At 41.9% G+C, this 16,987-nt stretch overlaps 1 protein-coding gene across 1 annotated transcript in view; it reads right to left on the reverse strand.

Annotated features, from left to right (window-relative positions):
* The window catches only part of DSTYK (dual serine/threonine and tyrosine protein kinase), a 45,720-nt gene continuing 28,733 nt past the window's right edge, over nucleotides 1-16,987 (reverse strand). Inside the window, 10 exon segments of the mRNA XM_067531485.1 lie at nucleotides 1-4,511; nucleotides 6,683-6,817; nucleotides 7,855-7,969; nucleotides 8,362-8,475; nucleotides 10,201-10,333; nucleotides 11,134-11,290; nucleotides 12,411-12,540; nucleotides 12,933-13,109; nucleotides 14,278-14,361; nucleotides 14,904-15,136. Coding sequence (XP_067387586.1) covers nucleotides 4,324-4,511; nucleotides 6,683-6,817; nucleotides 7,855-7,969; nucleotides 8,362-8,475; nucleotides 10,201-10,333; nucleotides 11,134-11,290; nucleotides 12,411-12,540; nucleotides 12,933-13,109; nucleotides 14,278-14,361; nucleotides 14,904-15,136 — 1,466 coding nt within the window. The 3' untranslated portion in view covers nucleotides 1-4,323.

Raw genomic sequence — 16,987 nt, forward strand, 5'->3', positions numbered from 1 at the left:
AAACGTTAATGTAATCTTTATTATACAAACACAGTGTATTCTATGCATACTAACAATTATATATAATATCTATAAAACAGACAATTCATAATGGCACTACATGAAGCCTTCTTAACCCACAGTCGCGTCTCTTAAAAATACACATATGGACCTGGTACGGAAAGGAAGTTAGTAGTGCAGAGAGTTAATACAAGGGAAATATTTAGTTTATACTTGACATCAATTTACTGGTTATTGCACTTTTTCCTACACACTTGGTAAGTCTGTAACCTTTTCCTTTAACAATGTAATAATATACATCAGTCCTTTAAAATAAAAAAGCAATACAAAATCTAAAGGCATTACAATGGAGCTGTACAGTTCTCATTTTCTCCCACTAGCCACCAAAATGTAAAAGTTTTCACCACTGCACTTCAGTCAAAGCTCAACAGACTCCCAAAATAAAGGGCATGAAGTAAAAATAAAAACCTTTAACATTAGTGCTACTTAAGCCCCTGAGGGAGTTTTTAAATGCAGATGTGCTTCTGTTTTCTCCTGGAGAGGAAAACATTAATACTAAAGTGTTTAAAAAAAAAAGGGACAGAAAGTCAAGTCACTTTCAGATCTTCAAGTTGGACCCAGCAGATCCAGAGAATGCAATATGAACACAAAGGAAAAGAGCAGCAGGGAACAGCTACTCTTTCAGCAAGGGCTGCAACCCATTCTGAAATTCTACAGAACTTGTCACCATGTGTACACCAATAGAATTGTAAAATATCCTCTAACCCTCCAAAGGGAAACTGTAGAGGGGGGAAGAGGCTAGCATCACCATTCAAAAAAATGTGGAAAGCATAAAATGGAGCAGCTTGGTTTTTAGTTAAAGGAACAAGCAAGCTGTAGAGTTTGCTTTACGTAGTTAGTAACCCTCCAACTATCTTTACATACACGTTTGTGCTCACCCACCCACCCACCAGCAATTGCTCAGCCAAAGACAAGTCCCACAGGTCCAGATATACAGTACATTTGACAGCTATACAGTGAGCAACAGCCGTGAAAAAACATCAAAACTTTCAGGCTGGAGTCCTCCAGGATAACTATGATCCAGTTTTCTGCTACATTCAGGAAGCATTTTCTTCCAGTTCATCCCACAATATGTAGTGTATGAAACATCGAGTCACTTTGGTCTTGGACAGAGCAACAGCTGATAAAGTTGCTACCTTGGTAAATCAGTCAGGGATGAGTGGCTCCTATTTTTGCACAGTAAGCTACTAGCAGCTTCCAAGTTTAAGTAGTAATCTTGCAACTACCTCTGCTCAGTATATTAGTTTTATCCTATTTTTACATGCTTCCAACTCACTGACTAAAGAATAAGCATCATACTGCAGCACCTGGTACAGCCACCAAATTAGTGGCAGCATGTAAACCTCACAATGCAGATTAGTAAACAAAGCTTCCATTCAAATCCTTTAGGTCTAAACCCCACCTTTGAATCTTCAGAGGGGCTTGCAGTGAAAGCTTGGTAGGTATAGTGGATTTTGGAGCCAAAGACTGCCATAGGTTTGTATTTTTTTGCAATGCACATTAAGTCATCCTGAGCCTTTGAAGTAATTTAACTGTCTTTTGTAGAGTTTGGTTTAAAATAAGCCAACGATGACACTATTGTACTGGCACTCACCACTGATTTGGGTCCACATACAAACAGAAGCCACGAAAATTCCTGTTAAGTAACATGGAGCTCTTTCTAGCTGCTTAACAGTGAGGGTACATTTTACAGTCTAGTGTTTAAGTATTTTATAGTATATCAATTCATTCGCAGGCCACAAATGCAGCTTCATATGATAGAAATAAAGAGCCTACAGAAGGTTAGTTGTCAATTACACAACATTAACAAATATCCAAGTTTGTTACTGCCTTTCAATCCGCTAGCATTAAACTCACACACTACAACTGGCTTTGGTTACATGATAAACCACTAGAGCCTTTTAATGGGATTATCACTTATGCATCTTGTTTTTCCTTTGCTTTAACGAAGAGTTACTACTTTTGAAGCAAAAAGATGTGAAATCTGCTATGCAAGAGGTCACGTTAGGATGAGGACATGTGCCCAACAGAAAAAAGTGTGTAGGAAAGTGGCTGTGTATTAAGTGTGGGAAAACTTGTGCAGGTCTACGGGTTGTGGATACATAAAACAATCACAGGGCAATTTTAAAAAGACAGACTTCAAGGTACTTACACTCAGCATTAAAAAGGCACAGGATAAAAGTAAGGAAGGTGCCACAAAGAGCAAGCTATACAAGACATTTCTGGAATTGCATATATAGATTTTATTCATTTATTTTTTTGTTTGGTTACACAAACTATATCTATACTTGCAAAAATACTGACCTAGACTCTTCCTGTTCTAAACGTAGTTACTAGCTACCATAGGACAAAGTAAACGGATATAAAACTGATTAATACTGTTAAAGTCATTGGTGGCATAGATATACACCAAGGCAGCGAAGTTCCTAGTAATATTCCTGCTTTGAGAACAAATTGGTTTTTCTGTGCATGTGATTTGCAGTTGCTGCCCATTTCCATTCAAATTATTGGAGAGACTGCAATCTGTCTATGGAACTATGACTACATTTTTTATGCCATTATCTGCAGTTAAGTAAAAAGCAGTCTTTTTTTAAAAGCATTATTTCCCTTTTATTGCACGCAGAAGATGGGTTAAACTAGTGCTGAATAAACACTGCAGGGTTATTTACCCCTCTCCTTTGTTCAAGTTATGTAACAGGCAAAAGGCAACCAGTTGTAATTTTGCTTTGTACCACCCAATACATTCCAGCAGCAAGGTGTAATATTTTCACATGCCTGTATATTTTTGCACACAGCGTGCTAGATTTCCTGTTAAAATGAAGCTGCTGCATGCTCCACCCCTGAAGTGGGAGAGTGCTGCTATACCTAAGGACAAACTGCCAAGTAATCAGTTTCCTCACACATACAAAAGGTGTTCTCTATTTTAGCTCCTTCCCCCCCCACCCCAACCTCCCCATGAGCGCTTCAAATTATCAACCTTGCCCAAGCAAATGCAAAGCAATCACTGTGCCAAGGGTGTGTTTTCAGAAGGAGCCCTTCATGTGAGGGGTATCAGGACTGTCCTGCCTCACACCCTCTTTGCAACTGACCCCCAATTTTTAATACAACCAAACTACAAACCTTAAGGAAGTGAAGAGATCAGATGTGGACACAGCAACCTCCCCCCAACTGAAGAATGGCAGACCTGTTTTCCCTTGGGTACTCCTTCACCCAGCAAATGACTTTAAAAAGTTGAAGAAATCTTATTTAAAATGTCTATAGCAGAATTTAAAACCGTCATTGCCTTTACACCTATTTCAAAACAAGGAAAGCATTTTAGTTAAAAACACAAACTGGTAATTTTCCAGTGGGTTTGGACATCTGTCAATAGTTACTAATGACTTTTTGTGTTTCTATAATACTATGTGCAATTTCTCTGAACCATCTGTTTGCAGTCCCCATCTTACCAAAAGACTGTACAAGAAACGGCAAGTTAGCTGAGACACCTAAAGAACCACTATTAAGCAGTTACCTGAAACAGTAATTTGTTTTAAAAAGGGGTCTTTCAGGTTAAGAGACTGAAAAAAAAAAATTCAGTAGCTTATGACTTCAGGGTATTTCCACTGCAGTGGAACGTGGAAATTCCCCCTTAAGTAAAGTGTGGATGCTTTGATCCTGTCAATGTAAACCATACTGAGTGTTCTAAGAAGCTAATGCAGAGTGACACTCATATCTTCCCACCCCTTGCAGCCTATGAGTCCTCCCCAGCCCAGGTAGTTACTGCCATCTGTCCCCCAAACCATCCAAGCTCAATTTTGAGGATAAAGAAACCTGGTGGATACACTGAAGGTCAACCACAGATAGCAGCAGATGGAAGACAGAGATTTGTTTCAACTGCTACCACTGAGTGAGCATGGCAGTTACAAATCCCTAGCGACTCAGATGCTACCTGAAGGACAAGATGTTTTTTCCTTCGATCACTCTGGAGGGGATTAGCAGCAATCCCTTTCAGTCCAAGAGGCCTGGATTCTCCATCTTTTATTTATTCACTCATTTTTGTAATAAAAATGGGGCCAGGGTAACTTGCATTAATAGTGTGTACTGGAGTGCAATTTCTCTGGCTGCTACTCAAGATGGAATGTCCATAAATCTCACCTCTGAAAACTATCTTTTGGTTGCTCCAGTCCAACTCCTGTTATCCAGAAAGAGCTACTTCTTCAGAGATGAAGTTTGCAAGTAGGGGTCAGAATTCTCCCAAAATAAAACAGTTCTTTCATGTTTCCTTCAAGTAGAATCATCTAACCCTTGATTTGACAGTTCAGAGCTTGACTTGCAGAGTCTCTCCATGATCCCCTGCAGCATAGGCTGGACAATGCCCAGGAGGGGACGCTGGGAAGGGTCTCCATCCCAGCAAGCTTCCATAAGCTGCCAGCATTCCTCATCAAATACAGGGAGGCGCTCTGGGCGTACTCCTGGAAAATGGAGAGAGAACAGGGACTAGTAACCGTCAGGAAAATCTTGACTAAATAGGCATAGGAGATCCACTGATGTTAGTCACTTCAGCTCAGATTACAGTGGCCTGGGAAGAGTAACTGAGCAGTTCTCAAGACACTCCTAATAAGGAAGATGCTGTTGTGATAACTGGGCCTACAGATTTACCCGAATTACAAGCTCAGATGTGAAAAGTGAGTCTAAGTTCACAAGATGTCACAATAACCTATCACAAGACCCGCTGATGTGAAAAGGTAGAAAGGGAGGTAGGCAGAGTGAATTAGTCCAAACCAAAAGCCTTACTGATATAACCTGAGGACCGTGTTATGATCATGCCTGGTAAACAAGAAAAGTGTAGAACCAGAAATCAATAAACCAAAAATTGGTGTGTCAAACTAGATCTAATTGGTCAACAAAATGAGGGGATGGACTATTACACTTCTCCCTTTTGGGGTTCTTAAAGACAGACTTGGGGGGAGAAAAATTGGCTATGCGAGTGAGCTTCACCATCATGGCTGCCACCCCCCCATAATCTCTTGGGTCCCTGGCCTTCATCATCCTGATTCAGAGAGCTGCCCTGACTAGACCAGGCCAGAGAGAGGGACCCAGATGAAATCACCTCTACCGGCTCTAGCTAAATTGTAAACACAGCCTGGGATGAAACAGGATTGGGTTTTAACTACCACCACCAGCAGCTCCAGCCCATCTCAACTAATTTCTCTTTTCCCCCCCAAAAGACAGTTATTTACCATCTACGAGATTGTCAAACAAAGGGATTGTTCTGCTAAAACGCTCTTCAGTGAAAGGGAATAAGGGATGTTAATTGAAAACCCTATTTAACACTTTACATTTCAAATGCTTGAACTGGTTTTTCCTTCTTTTCTATATCTTTTATTAAAGGTTAAAAGGATTTTTAACGGTGTGTTTACCATAACACTAAACAACCTGAAATCGCCATATACCACACCCCGGACCTTGTTTAACACTGTTTAATGCTGGTCAGTGACTGGGTGACATTAATACTTTAAGCCCGTTTAGTCCATCTAAACTAATACATCAGTGCCCAACAGTTCCCCTGGACACTTAAGACAGGGTTTTAGGAACTGAAGAAACGTGCACTGTTAAATCTCACAGCAGGTAATGGGAAGAGGCACCAAGCAAAGTATGGACGTGCATGATTCATTTCCAATGGAGCAGTCAGCCACAGGGAAAGGCTCAAGAGTACAGAGGAAATATCTTTTTTAGTAGCTAGCCCACAATGGCAGAACTCAGTCCTGGAAAATGAGAATGATGTACATCTCCCTTCCTTCTGAACAAATGCATGGCACACACATTCGACTTAGTCTCTCTCACATGGGAAGGTTGTGGACAGGAATTTTTTTTTTTTTTAAAAGAGTAAGGCACTGACTTACACTCGACTCATCATCACAGAAAGTACATGCTATCCCAGGATAGCAATTGCCCTGGTAGAAAATAGTTTAACATGGGAAACAGAAGTTCTTTGCTCAGAATGGGAAATAAGAATCAATAGTCTTCCATTATAAAATATTTTCTACCTCTACTCATTATCCATCCCCACCATTTTACATGTTTAGCACCTAGTCATCAACACTTGAAGGATTCTGATGGCATCTGGCAATGGCAAAGGATTAAGCATTCCTTAAAGGATTATGCCATGGCTGGCTTTTTCTGGGATGTGGTTTACTTTATCTCCTAACCTAAATGCACTGTCTATTTGAGGCAAGAACAGCATTTAAAATGTTGTGCTAGCACCATTGCAGCGATCAGCAGGGACAGGCTGTGTTTTGTCAGAACAGCTATTTTAAAACCCTTCCGGTAGCTAAGGATTTTAGTTAGACCTTACGTGACATTCATTCAGCATATCCCACTGAAATCTGCCAAGATCCCGGCTAATCTTCAGAGAGGAGAGGAAAGTGTCACATACCATATACCCATCTTTACTCTTGGGAGGGTGACAGTCTGCAGTACACTTTTTAGTCAAAGGTCATTAAATCCATAGTGAGGCTAGGAGTGGAAATATAGCTCCTAGTTAAGGAAAACTGATGGGGGTAAAAAGGATTTAGTTTTCCAACACGGTTCACACAGTATTAGATCACCTAACAGCAGTGTAGCACAAATTATATATCCGTACCTCTTCTAACATTGTTCCAAAGGTGGTCTTTGCTTGCACATTTCTCAAAGGCCTCTGGTAACTTCACATGTCCTGAACAGATGTACCAGAACAGGATACCAAATGCATAAACATCCACTGAATTATCATATTTTCCTGTGGCAAATGAGCAACAAAGGAGGTTTGATCAACAGCATAAATGAACATTTCCAGAATTTACCACTAATATAAATTAAAAGGCACAACTAATCTGAGTGTGTTTGTATCACAGCCTGGACTAGCCCATGGCTTCAGTACCAAAAATTAGACTCGCCACAGTGCTAACAACGTATCAGGAGCCACTGGCATGAAAACAACTTAAAGCCTCCAATCCTTCAAAGACTTACGCACAGAGCAGTCCTATTAAAGTCAATGGAACCACTTGCAGTTCGTAAAAGGTAAGCAGATGCTTAGAGCTTTCCAAGATCAGAACCTAGCATGTTAACTATGAACACTTAGAACATCAGGAGCATCTCCCCATTACCCTTTGAAGTATACAAAAAAATAAACAGGTTTGCTGTGATTAAACTAATCTTAAAAGATGCTGTTCCTAGTGACATGTTTGTACCTAACACAATGGGGTTCAAATCCTGATTAAGCCCTCTAGGATCTACTGTTAAAAAAAGGCTTAAATGAAATGAGGGTGGGGTGGAATTAAATAAAAAAAAGAAAACAGTCTGTTTTAGAACCATGATCCTGAGAGTCAATACTTATATCATCTGGAGGATGGGAAGTGAGCCTAGATATCATCCCAAACTCTGAATTTCCCCAACTTTTTGTATTAACTTACTCTACAATTTCTATGAAACCCTTTATCAAACCCTAAAATACAGGCTGGCCATTTAAAAATGGTTCGTACCAGGGAGACTAAATACCAGAAGGGTTATTGGAGGTATATTAGTTTGTTATTGCTTCTGTAGGCCATATGAATCCCATAGTAACCTCTCTCTTTCCCCCGCCCCCCCTTTTATGAGAAGAGTGGAGAGATGCATCATTTAGGACTGAAAATGCAGGCAGTTGAAGTTAAATACACACCACATGCAACTGAAGTCTACCACAATTTTGAGGGTTCCCCGCTCCAAGATTTAAAGAATTTTGGGCGTTAGGGACTGGAGCTGCAGTCAGTCAGTAAGGGATTCCCTTGACCATCTCACCTGTAAAGAGCTCAGGAGCCATATGGATGGGTGTCCCAACAATACTGCCAGACATCATGGCCTCAGGCTTGCAGAATCCCAGGTCCGTGATTTTGGCTCGATTCTTTTTGTCAAGCTGTAGAACCATTCATGCACCAGGTGATGGTTAATTAGGCTTTCAATCCTATTATTGGCTTTTTAATATTAAAATTGACTTCACAAAGTAAATTCACGTTTGAACTGTTGGGCGTTTGCTCTATGTACGTTACTGACTGCTGTTGGGCACTTGGACAGTAAGACATGAGTCTAAGTAACAGGACAAGTTTTTACTTGTGCATTACATAGAAGATATGGTCTAGCAGTGTGAGAACAGGACCGGGAAGCAGAAAGTCCTAAATCTAACCTCAGCTATGACAAATTACACTCACACAAGTCACTTCACCTCTATCCCACCTGCAAAATAGTAATTTGTCTACAGCTCACAGGGACTAACCAAAAGAAAGTGAAGTACAAAAAGATTTCCCTTACCAATACATTTTTAAGTTTGATGTCCCGATGAACAAGCCCCTGACGGTGAAGAAACCGGATCCCTTCAACTACATCCAGGGCAATCTGCAACCGTGTCTCCAGTATCAGCCCAGCCTGAGGAAGAAGCACACACAGGATGATTTACTAATCCCACACGCTAAAATTACTTTATATTTATGGGATTTCCTTGTCCCTTCCCCTTAAATACTATCTAGCAACTAAAACATCCCTCTTAACACATGCAAGGAGCTCCAGCCAGAGCCATGGGGGAATGCCAGGCAAAGGCATGGACTTGGCAGGAGCTGCTTTTCTTGCCAACATCCTGGAACATTAGTTTCACTAGGTTCCAAACATGGAATCTGCTTAGACTAGTTTGTTTAGTTCTTTTCATCAGTATGGAAACATGCTGCCATAATCCCACAATTTCTCCTGAAGTGACTGCTAAATTGGCATGACAGTTTGAGGGAGGCAGTCAGGACCACAGGCAACAAGATGAAAGGGATACAACAGCTAAATGGCCGCATGGGCTTCTGAAAGCAAGGCGAACAGAGACATTCCAAGTTGTCAGCTGCAAAAGATCAAGTGATGCAGTCTCTCTTATGCCACCATTACCAACCTAGATCAGATCAAACACAGTACAGTAGTCTCAGCCACATGAAGGTATTATGCAACGATTAGAATAATGCAACTGTACTCTATCCTGAGAATTTCCCCTTCAGGAAAAGGTTGGTTTTAAAACCACTAACCCAAGGAGTCATGTTTCCTTTCACTACTACAGTACACATTCCAGTTTTTTTACTCCCACATTTTGTGTGTGCATGTGTTTAAATCAGATTACGTTTTGTCTGTCCTACTGCTATACTGACACAGGACACAGCATCCTGCTTTGTACTGTTTACACCAGTTTGAAGCACCAACTGTTCAAATGCGTTTGTCAAGCAAAAGAGTGTTCTTCACTTTCTCGTCTAACTAGTCTAGTATCATTGTTCTGCTACACAGCTCCTCTGTTCCACCCCACCAGTGGATGTACTTCAGGTTGGCAGTGTGGGTGAAATGACTCCCCAAAAGCTCTCTGGACTGAGAGGGATGTTTAAGGCATTGCAGAACATAGCTGCAAACGGCAATCTGAGACGTCCCCTCAACAGTACCTCTCACACGCAAGCCATCAGTTATACTCTGGGAAGTTCAAGTACTGATTCCATCTAGCCTATAAGCTTTCTGCTAGTGGCTTCCTGTTTAGGGGACTTTCCACTGTCAGACAGACTGACAGTACAGTAGCCTGTATAAGACATGCCAACACCGCTTCTTTACTTCAAGTGGCAATCTGCAGGCCTGAATTCTCAGTTACATTAAGGTCCATTTACACCACTCCAGCAGTTTAAGAGGGCCTTCCTGTAAAAGGAATAATAATGTTTTAAGAACTTCCATAATTAAAACTGGGCTGAGGTACATCAAGGTTCTCTAGTCCGTGTCCAGATATATTTTGAGGACTGTTCTGTAGCCCAAATTTTGCACATCAAAGACAGACTGTCCACTTTAGCATTTAGTTTCCTGGCTGTTTAAATAACCGACCAGAACTAGCTAAACCTAAAATTTATCTGCAAATACAAATTTGCAACAGTCACAGTTAAGTAATTTGCCATTCTAAGCACTTAAAGTGGTGCTGAGATTGTACATGGAGGCATGACACACCCTCCATTTATTGCTGAACCCCTGCTTGCTCTGACTAAAGTCAGTTATAAATATTCTGAGGTGATGAAAGTGGTAAGCAGATCAGCAGTTTTCTTCTACACCAGTTTATGAGTTCAGTTGGTGCTTCCAGCCTTTTCTCCTTCTCACCCTTAGTCCTGTATAGAGATCTCTGTGCAACCGTTCCATTATCAGTAGGACAGCAATGCTGGAACCTCCACCATAGCCATAATCTATCACCGATCCATGGAGATCTACCAGTCGTTCATGCTTTGGTAAAGACCTGGAGAAACAAAAATCAGCACAACGGATAGGCGATGTGAAGTTATTCCCATAGACTACAATTCTGCCTAGCTCCCCGCCTTCCCTCTCAAATCAAGCCTAGTCTCCTTGTAGGGCAACATCACCCAACATCCATGCTCTTGGCAAGCGTAGTAGGGTAAGACAGGAGATCACTGACAATGCAGCTCATTGCTACCACCATTATGGCTATAGCAAATGACGGATCACTGAGTCAGTGTGTTGGAATAGGACATCTGCATTGCAGCAGAGGCAGCTCCATAAATTCAAGACTGGTTACACTTCCTGCATTGTAGTCCCACTGTCATTTTATTCAGTGAATGTAGGATAACACATTTTGAGCAGAGAGTGCTCAGCACTAGATGAAGGGAGAGCCAGTACATTAGACACCAAAGCCAGGGAAGTGAGAACTGTGCCCCACTATGCAATACTAAGTATGACTTTTATTGCATGAAGCAGCAGGGGATGGGAGTATTGCAGATAGGAGAGAATCAACCCTGTGGAAAGAATAGGAGGGGCAGCAGGTGATCTTTGCACTGTCTTATCTATTCTACACCATTTACAAGTAGCATGGACAGTCATCTAGTTCTCGCTGAAAGTTATGAAGCATTTAGTGGCAATCCTCAGGACTTATCAAGTCACTGGGTTTGGCAAGGAACTATACTGGACAAAGTCTCTCTGCCTCAAGCCATACAAGCAGATATTCCTTCATAGCTATTGGTATCTAACCAGGTTCAGCTGGCATTTGCAGAATAGATTAGAGGAGAGATTATCAATACACACCTCATATAGTGAAACTCAAGTGCAAGGTCATTCCAGTGCTTCTCGTCTGGAGGGACAACTGATTTGAGTGCACATGGGAAATGGCCCCCCCAGCTATCACACAAGTACACCACTCCATACTGCCCTCGGCCCAGCTCACGGCCCAACTTCGGTTTACCTGCAAACACAGCAATGCGCAAGTTTGACCAGAGGTAAAGTTTCCATGTTCTCCCGCTCTAGCATAAGCTTCTAGCTAGGACTGAATGGAACTAGTATTTCACATTCACCTTCAGGGGCAGGTAGGTGGGTCCTTCTTGAAATCAGGTAGTTTATGATGTTAGTTCAGTGCTAGAGTGGCAGTACAAGCTGTCCCTGGACTCTTCTGCAAGTGAGAGTCACCCCCATACACTGAGGTACCAGAGAGGAAAAGGGAGAATTCTATCTTCATTACTCCTTCAATCCTTTGTCTCATCTGAGACTGCCAATATGGGAGACAATTAGCACCAGGTGTGGTGATTTAGGATATGGACATCTTCCCGTAAGTGAACAGTACTCTCATCCCAGCTAGCAGCACGCAAGCCTCATAACCCTCAGACAAGCTTCTTCGTCACTACCCGCATAGGCTGGGTTTGATCCCAGGACCACAGAAGCTGAAGATTCCATATCCCATTACCAATTCTCTGAATCATCCACAGGAGTCTTTCATAGAATTTAAGAATACATCTTCAAAACAAACCTCTAAATCTTTAAAATCGAGTCTTGCTAAAAGTTCTTGCTATGTCCACAAATTTGTCAAGTTTTTTCCCTTCCCCCCCCCCCCCTTTTTTTTTTTTTTTTTTTAAACACACACACACACACACACACACACACACACACACACACACACACACACACACACCATTGAAGTATATTGGATTTCAACCATTACCCTTGCAAAGAATTCTATGGTTCCAATAGAACTATCCCAAATTTTGGGTCTACAAACTAATTGTTTTTAGCTAGCCATCCTACTGCTCCCTTATCCACCCTCCCACAACATCCCATACTAGAAGATGGGTGAAGTTTTTCCCTTTCGTAGGCCTGCAGGAGCAACCAAACCCAATACTTTGATTGTATTTGACACATGCCAGCTAGCTCAAAGGCAGAAAACTAATGTTCCAGCCAACACTATTCTGCAGAATGATCTACAACTAGATGAGGTCCCCCCCGCCACCGATTCCTGCAGAAGCAAGACAGAACTAATCCAAAACAAGCCCTCCCAAGAGACTCTGGAAAGAAGATCAGGTGTAGGTGCTCACCATGTAACAACACATCCTGCAGAGACCTGCTCTCCAATGACAGGCGTGCTAGCCGAGGGGCATGGTCTTTCCGCACCTTCAGCCAAAGGTCTTCTGTTTTCTCCAGCCTGCCTGAATGGCCAGCCTCTAGCTACCAAGACAGAAGGCCGAAGATGGTACATGTCAGTCTGCATGGTCACATGCCTCACATACAAGCAAAAAAGGTGAAAGGGAGGCAAGACATTGGAATATATGGGGTTCCATTTTAAAGATGGGTCATTTCATTAGGGCACCCACTTCCTTGCAGGAGGGTTACCCTGCCATGCTGGTGAAGCCTAAGCACCACACGCCACAGTCTCCCACTAGGTAGGCAATGCTTCCACACTGATGAGGACAGCAATGGGGTCACTATTCTGTTGAACACCACAGACTGCCCTTGGCCACCTCAGTTGTGACAGTTCCCATTCCTGTACTGTATAGAAACCCTGATTTGTTTCTCCTTATGGTGCATTGGCCCTGCCCACCGCACAGCCCCACGCCTACCTGTCGCAGGGAGGCTGCAAAAGCTTCGTGAGAGCTGTTTAGCCTGGTCCGGAATTGGCTGCAGATGCTTTTGGCCAGCTTGGATGCACTGAGGCTCTCAATAGCATCCTGAGCGACTTTCCGCTTCCACTCCGTAGAGATAGCAGGTGGACTGACCCATGTAATCCGCTGAATTATCTAACAGAACATGGAACAGGATTAAGCATACCATCATTTAAAAAAACTGAAAGGGCCAAATCTTGCTCTTGGGCTTCATATGCTACTTACTTCCATTGGAATGTTAGGAGTTCATCTGAGGGCATAACTGGGTTCAGAAAGATGATGGTTCTTTGAGATATGTTGCCCTCATACATTTTACTCTGGTCAACTTGTGTGCAAAGGGTACATGTACAAGTTTCTTTTCAATAGCAGTGTTTCATTGGGGCCACATCTGCACCCCGAGCACCCCCTTGCACCCTGTAGCTAAGCGGGCAGGACGGCTGCAACCTATACTCAGTTCCTTCCAGTAAGAATCCCCTAGGATCAGGACTCCAATCAGCAGGAGAGTGGGTCACAGCATCTTTGTGGACAAAACATCTTGAACAGTTATTTACTTACAGTAACTGTGATTCTTCAAGTTATTGTCCACAAAGATTCCACACTTGGTGACGAAAAAGCAGTTTAGGGTCCTTTGAAGTCAGTCACTTGCCGCGGGAGCTTCCCTGTATCAGCCAGCCCACTACTCTGTTTAAGATTAAGTAACTAAAGCAAATAGGCAAAGAAAACCTAACAATCAACACTAGATTAAGACTAATTTTTTCCGCTATAGTAGAAAAAAAAAAAAAAAAAAAGAATGCACTACAGTAGGCTGCACAAAGAGCAAGGAACACGCACACGACAAGGTTCCATCTCAGCCACAGGCAGTAAGAAGGATTGAGTGCAGGTTGTTCCTGCCCTGGTCCTGCTTTATGCCTTCAACTACGGGGAGCGAGAAGGTACTCAGGGCACATACGTGGCCCAAAAGAAACCCATCTGTATGGACACTCACTCGACAAATAGTTGTTTGCATCAACACTTGTAACTCGCAACTGTCAAATCAATTCTTTGCTTTGGGATGCATCCAACACTTTTAAGGGCACATTATTAATTTGCATATTTATGGTTTGTAAAAATTAAGATTCTGCAGAACATATAGATAAACATAAGTTATTACTATTTAATATCAAAGAAACAAGCAATCTCTGCAGTGTTTATAATCCAAATGTATCATTGTTCTAGTACTTGAGAATGAGGGTGTGATTGCGACTTGTCTATTTTACAGTCCAAGCAGAAATTAATGTAGAAAATTCAGCAGCAATTGCCATACCTGTTTGATCTGTTCCCACAGCATTCTGGTTACTGATGAGCCTGAGTGAAAAGTGACTTCAACATGATAGGCTGCATTTAGTATCTGGAGTGAGAAGGGAAAAAAAAAAAAAAAGCAAAGTAGGAACCATGACTTACTTAATTCTGATTCAGTACGGAAATCCACCTAGAACAAATAAAAGCAGTGGTCCAGCAAGTCTATGCCTGCTATTGCAGGCTCCCAGTCTACCTGACCAGACTACTCTGTGTATTTAATCCTTACCACACCCTTACATCCACAGGTAATTATTGCCATTTTACAGACTAGGAAACCGAGAGGGAGGTTAAGTGACTTGGCAAAGATCACAAAGCAAGCCTAAGAAGAGCTGGGAGGAGTAGAACCTATGATTCCTCAATTCTAGCCCCTGTCCTTTAACCACCTACACCAGTTTCTCAAAAGTTTCGGCTTTCTATTTTTTTTTTTTTTTTTTTTAGTATGGCTTATACATTATAGTTTTGTCCAACTTTTCCTGGTTTTTAGTACTGCTCTCTTATTGTCTCAGGATAAAGTCAAGTCTTGCTGGGACAATCCAACAAAATTCTTTGTAAAGAAGAATAAGAAAATTCTCAGTAATTGAGCTACCATACCTGTTTGAGATAATTGCTTGTGATATGTACTGAAACATCTTGAGACTTCTCCAGACTCCTCAGGCATCTCTCCAGCGTCCCTACAAAGCTTTCACGCAGGTAGTCTACAGAGCTTATCAATTTGTTGGCAACCGCTTGGTTTAACCGAGAAATGATCAGTTCCTGGATTTGCTTAATGCAACATTTAATGTCCTTGGAACTCACAGGCTCCCCATTCTCAGGAATTATGATGTCTGCAGGTAGGAAAGAAAGATTTGTACAGACAGGACACAAAGGCACCACAATTGTACTATTAGCTATCAAACATGAGACGCTGCTGCACTGTGATTTTTTCAAAGCAACTACAGCACAAGCCTGTCCAGACTAGTGCTTTAATAGTTTCTGCTTCCCCTTCATCCCTTCTAACACTAGTTAATTTTCTGGAGCTGTGACCTTTAGGTCCTGTCCATGCTAGTGGACAAACTGCTGCTACCCATTTCCAACTAGCTTTCCTTTCACAAACCAATGTGGACAGGGGTCCCATCACTGCCCCCAAAGGAGCATAAAAATAAGATGAAAAGACAGCAACAGACTCTGGGGAGTATTTATTTTTGGAGGGGCATGGAGGAAAGAAGAGATATTCTGCAATAGTACGATTAGCACTGTTCTTTCAAAATCCTATTCACACTGGTCAGGAAAGGGCCCGGCTAGCGGCCACCACGATAAACAATTAGCATAGTTTCAGCCATAACGTGGGTGGAATAGTCTTGACTTCTGCATAGATTCTTTATGTAAGAAGAGGACTACTTCTAAGGCCAGATTGTTTATTGGTCTATAAGGAGCAGGAGTTTTACCCTATGTGCAAGTCAAGTGTTTAACCATGAACCTAGCTTAAAGCAGGCAGAAACTGTACAAGCTTGTTCCACAAGTATGCATCCCACCACACCCTGTGGGCCATATACTAAACCTAGAACCCACAACAGAGATGAAAGGCTAATTCATTCACCATTTGACCCCTCAGGGTTTTCACTTTTAAACAAAGTTAGTTGAGACCTTGTCTTTCTTCACCTCTCAGTAAGAGAAGTATCAGTAAGATTTATACATTCCTGCTCTTCATGTGCCCAATAGTCTGCGTACCATTCAGCTAGGAAACATTTCCAGGCTACAAAGGGAGATATGAGCAAAGCATTTCTACATATAGAAGAACTTTGTTTGCAGACAGACAGTAGTTTTCTGAAGCATATTAAAATAGTGGGTGATTGAGGGGGGAATTCAGGCCATTAGCCGGTTTTTGACTAACTCAGTGATTCCCAGACTGTCCTAAGCAACAATCTCAGCACCTCCAATTCATTTTCTGGGATAGAATTAGTAGCAAGTTATTTCTTAGTTCTCAACATTAAGGTCATGCAAAAGTTACCTGCACCAATAAATGCAAAGAAGTTAGAGACCGTAGTCTCTCAATGTAATTTTGGATCACTTGCCTGTTCTATTCCAATTTCAAGCCTACTTCATAGCCTGAGAGCACAACATACACACTACTGCAATGCTCATGCCTGCTTGGTCTCATTTATAGGATTATTATTTGTATTGCAGTAGCCCACTCATAGAACAGAGCCCCACTGTGCTAGGTACTGTACAGCCACAAAAGGAACCCTGTCCCAGGGAGCTTACAATTAACTCTTGCTCCCAATTGGACACTAAAACTTGTTTTCAGAGGGCTGCCATACAAGTCATTCTCTCCCGGGATGCACTTGCCAGCCTCCCATCTAACCCTCAAGATGGAAGGTGACAACAAGGATTGTTCTGCCCTCTGATTTCAAGTGCAAATCACAGTGATCTCCCAATCAGAACTGAAATCTGGTCTTAGCTTTGCTGTTGAAAGGAAGATCTCATGCAAACCACTTAGTTTCTCCGTACTATTCCTCATGTCACAGAAAGGTTAGCTGGCACATATTCAATTTTCAGAATACAAAATGCCAAGTATTATTCAATAGGTACCTAGATGGTAAAGTTTCTACTGTGCATGCACCATTGCCAGTTTCCCCAATTCTAAAGCAATGCTTAGAGGTCATGCTGGAGACCCGTATTTGAACACAAAATCCAGA

Source organism: Emydura macquarii, unplaced genomic scaffold, assembly GCF_026122565.2.
Source record: "Emydura macquarii macquarii isolate MOO-44397 ecotype Brisbane River unplaced genomic scaffold, CSIRO-AGI_Emac_v2 contig_3220, whole genome shotgun sequence".
Classification (NCBI taxonomy): domain Eukaryota; kingdom Metazoa; phylum Chordata; order Testudines; family Chelidae; genus Emydura; species Emydura macquarii.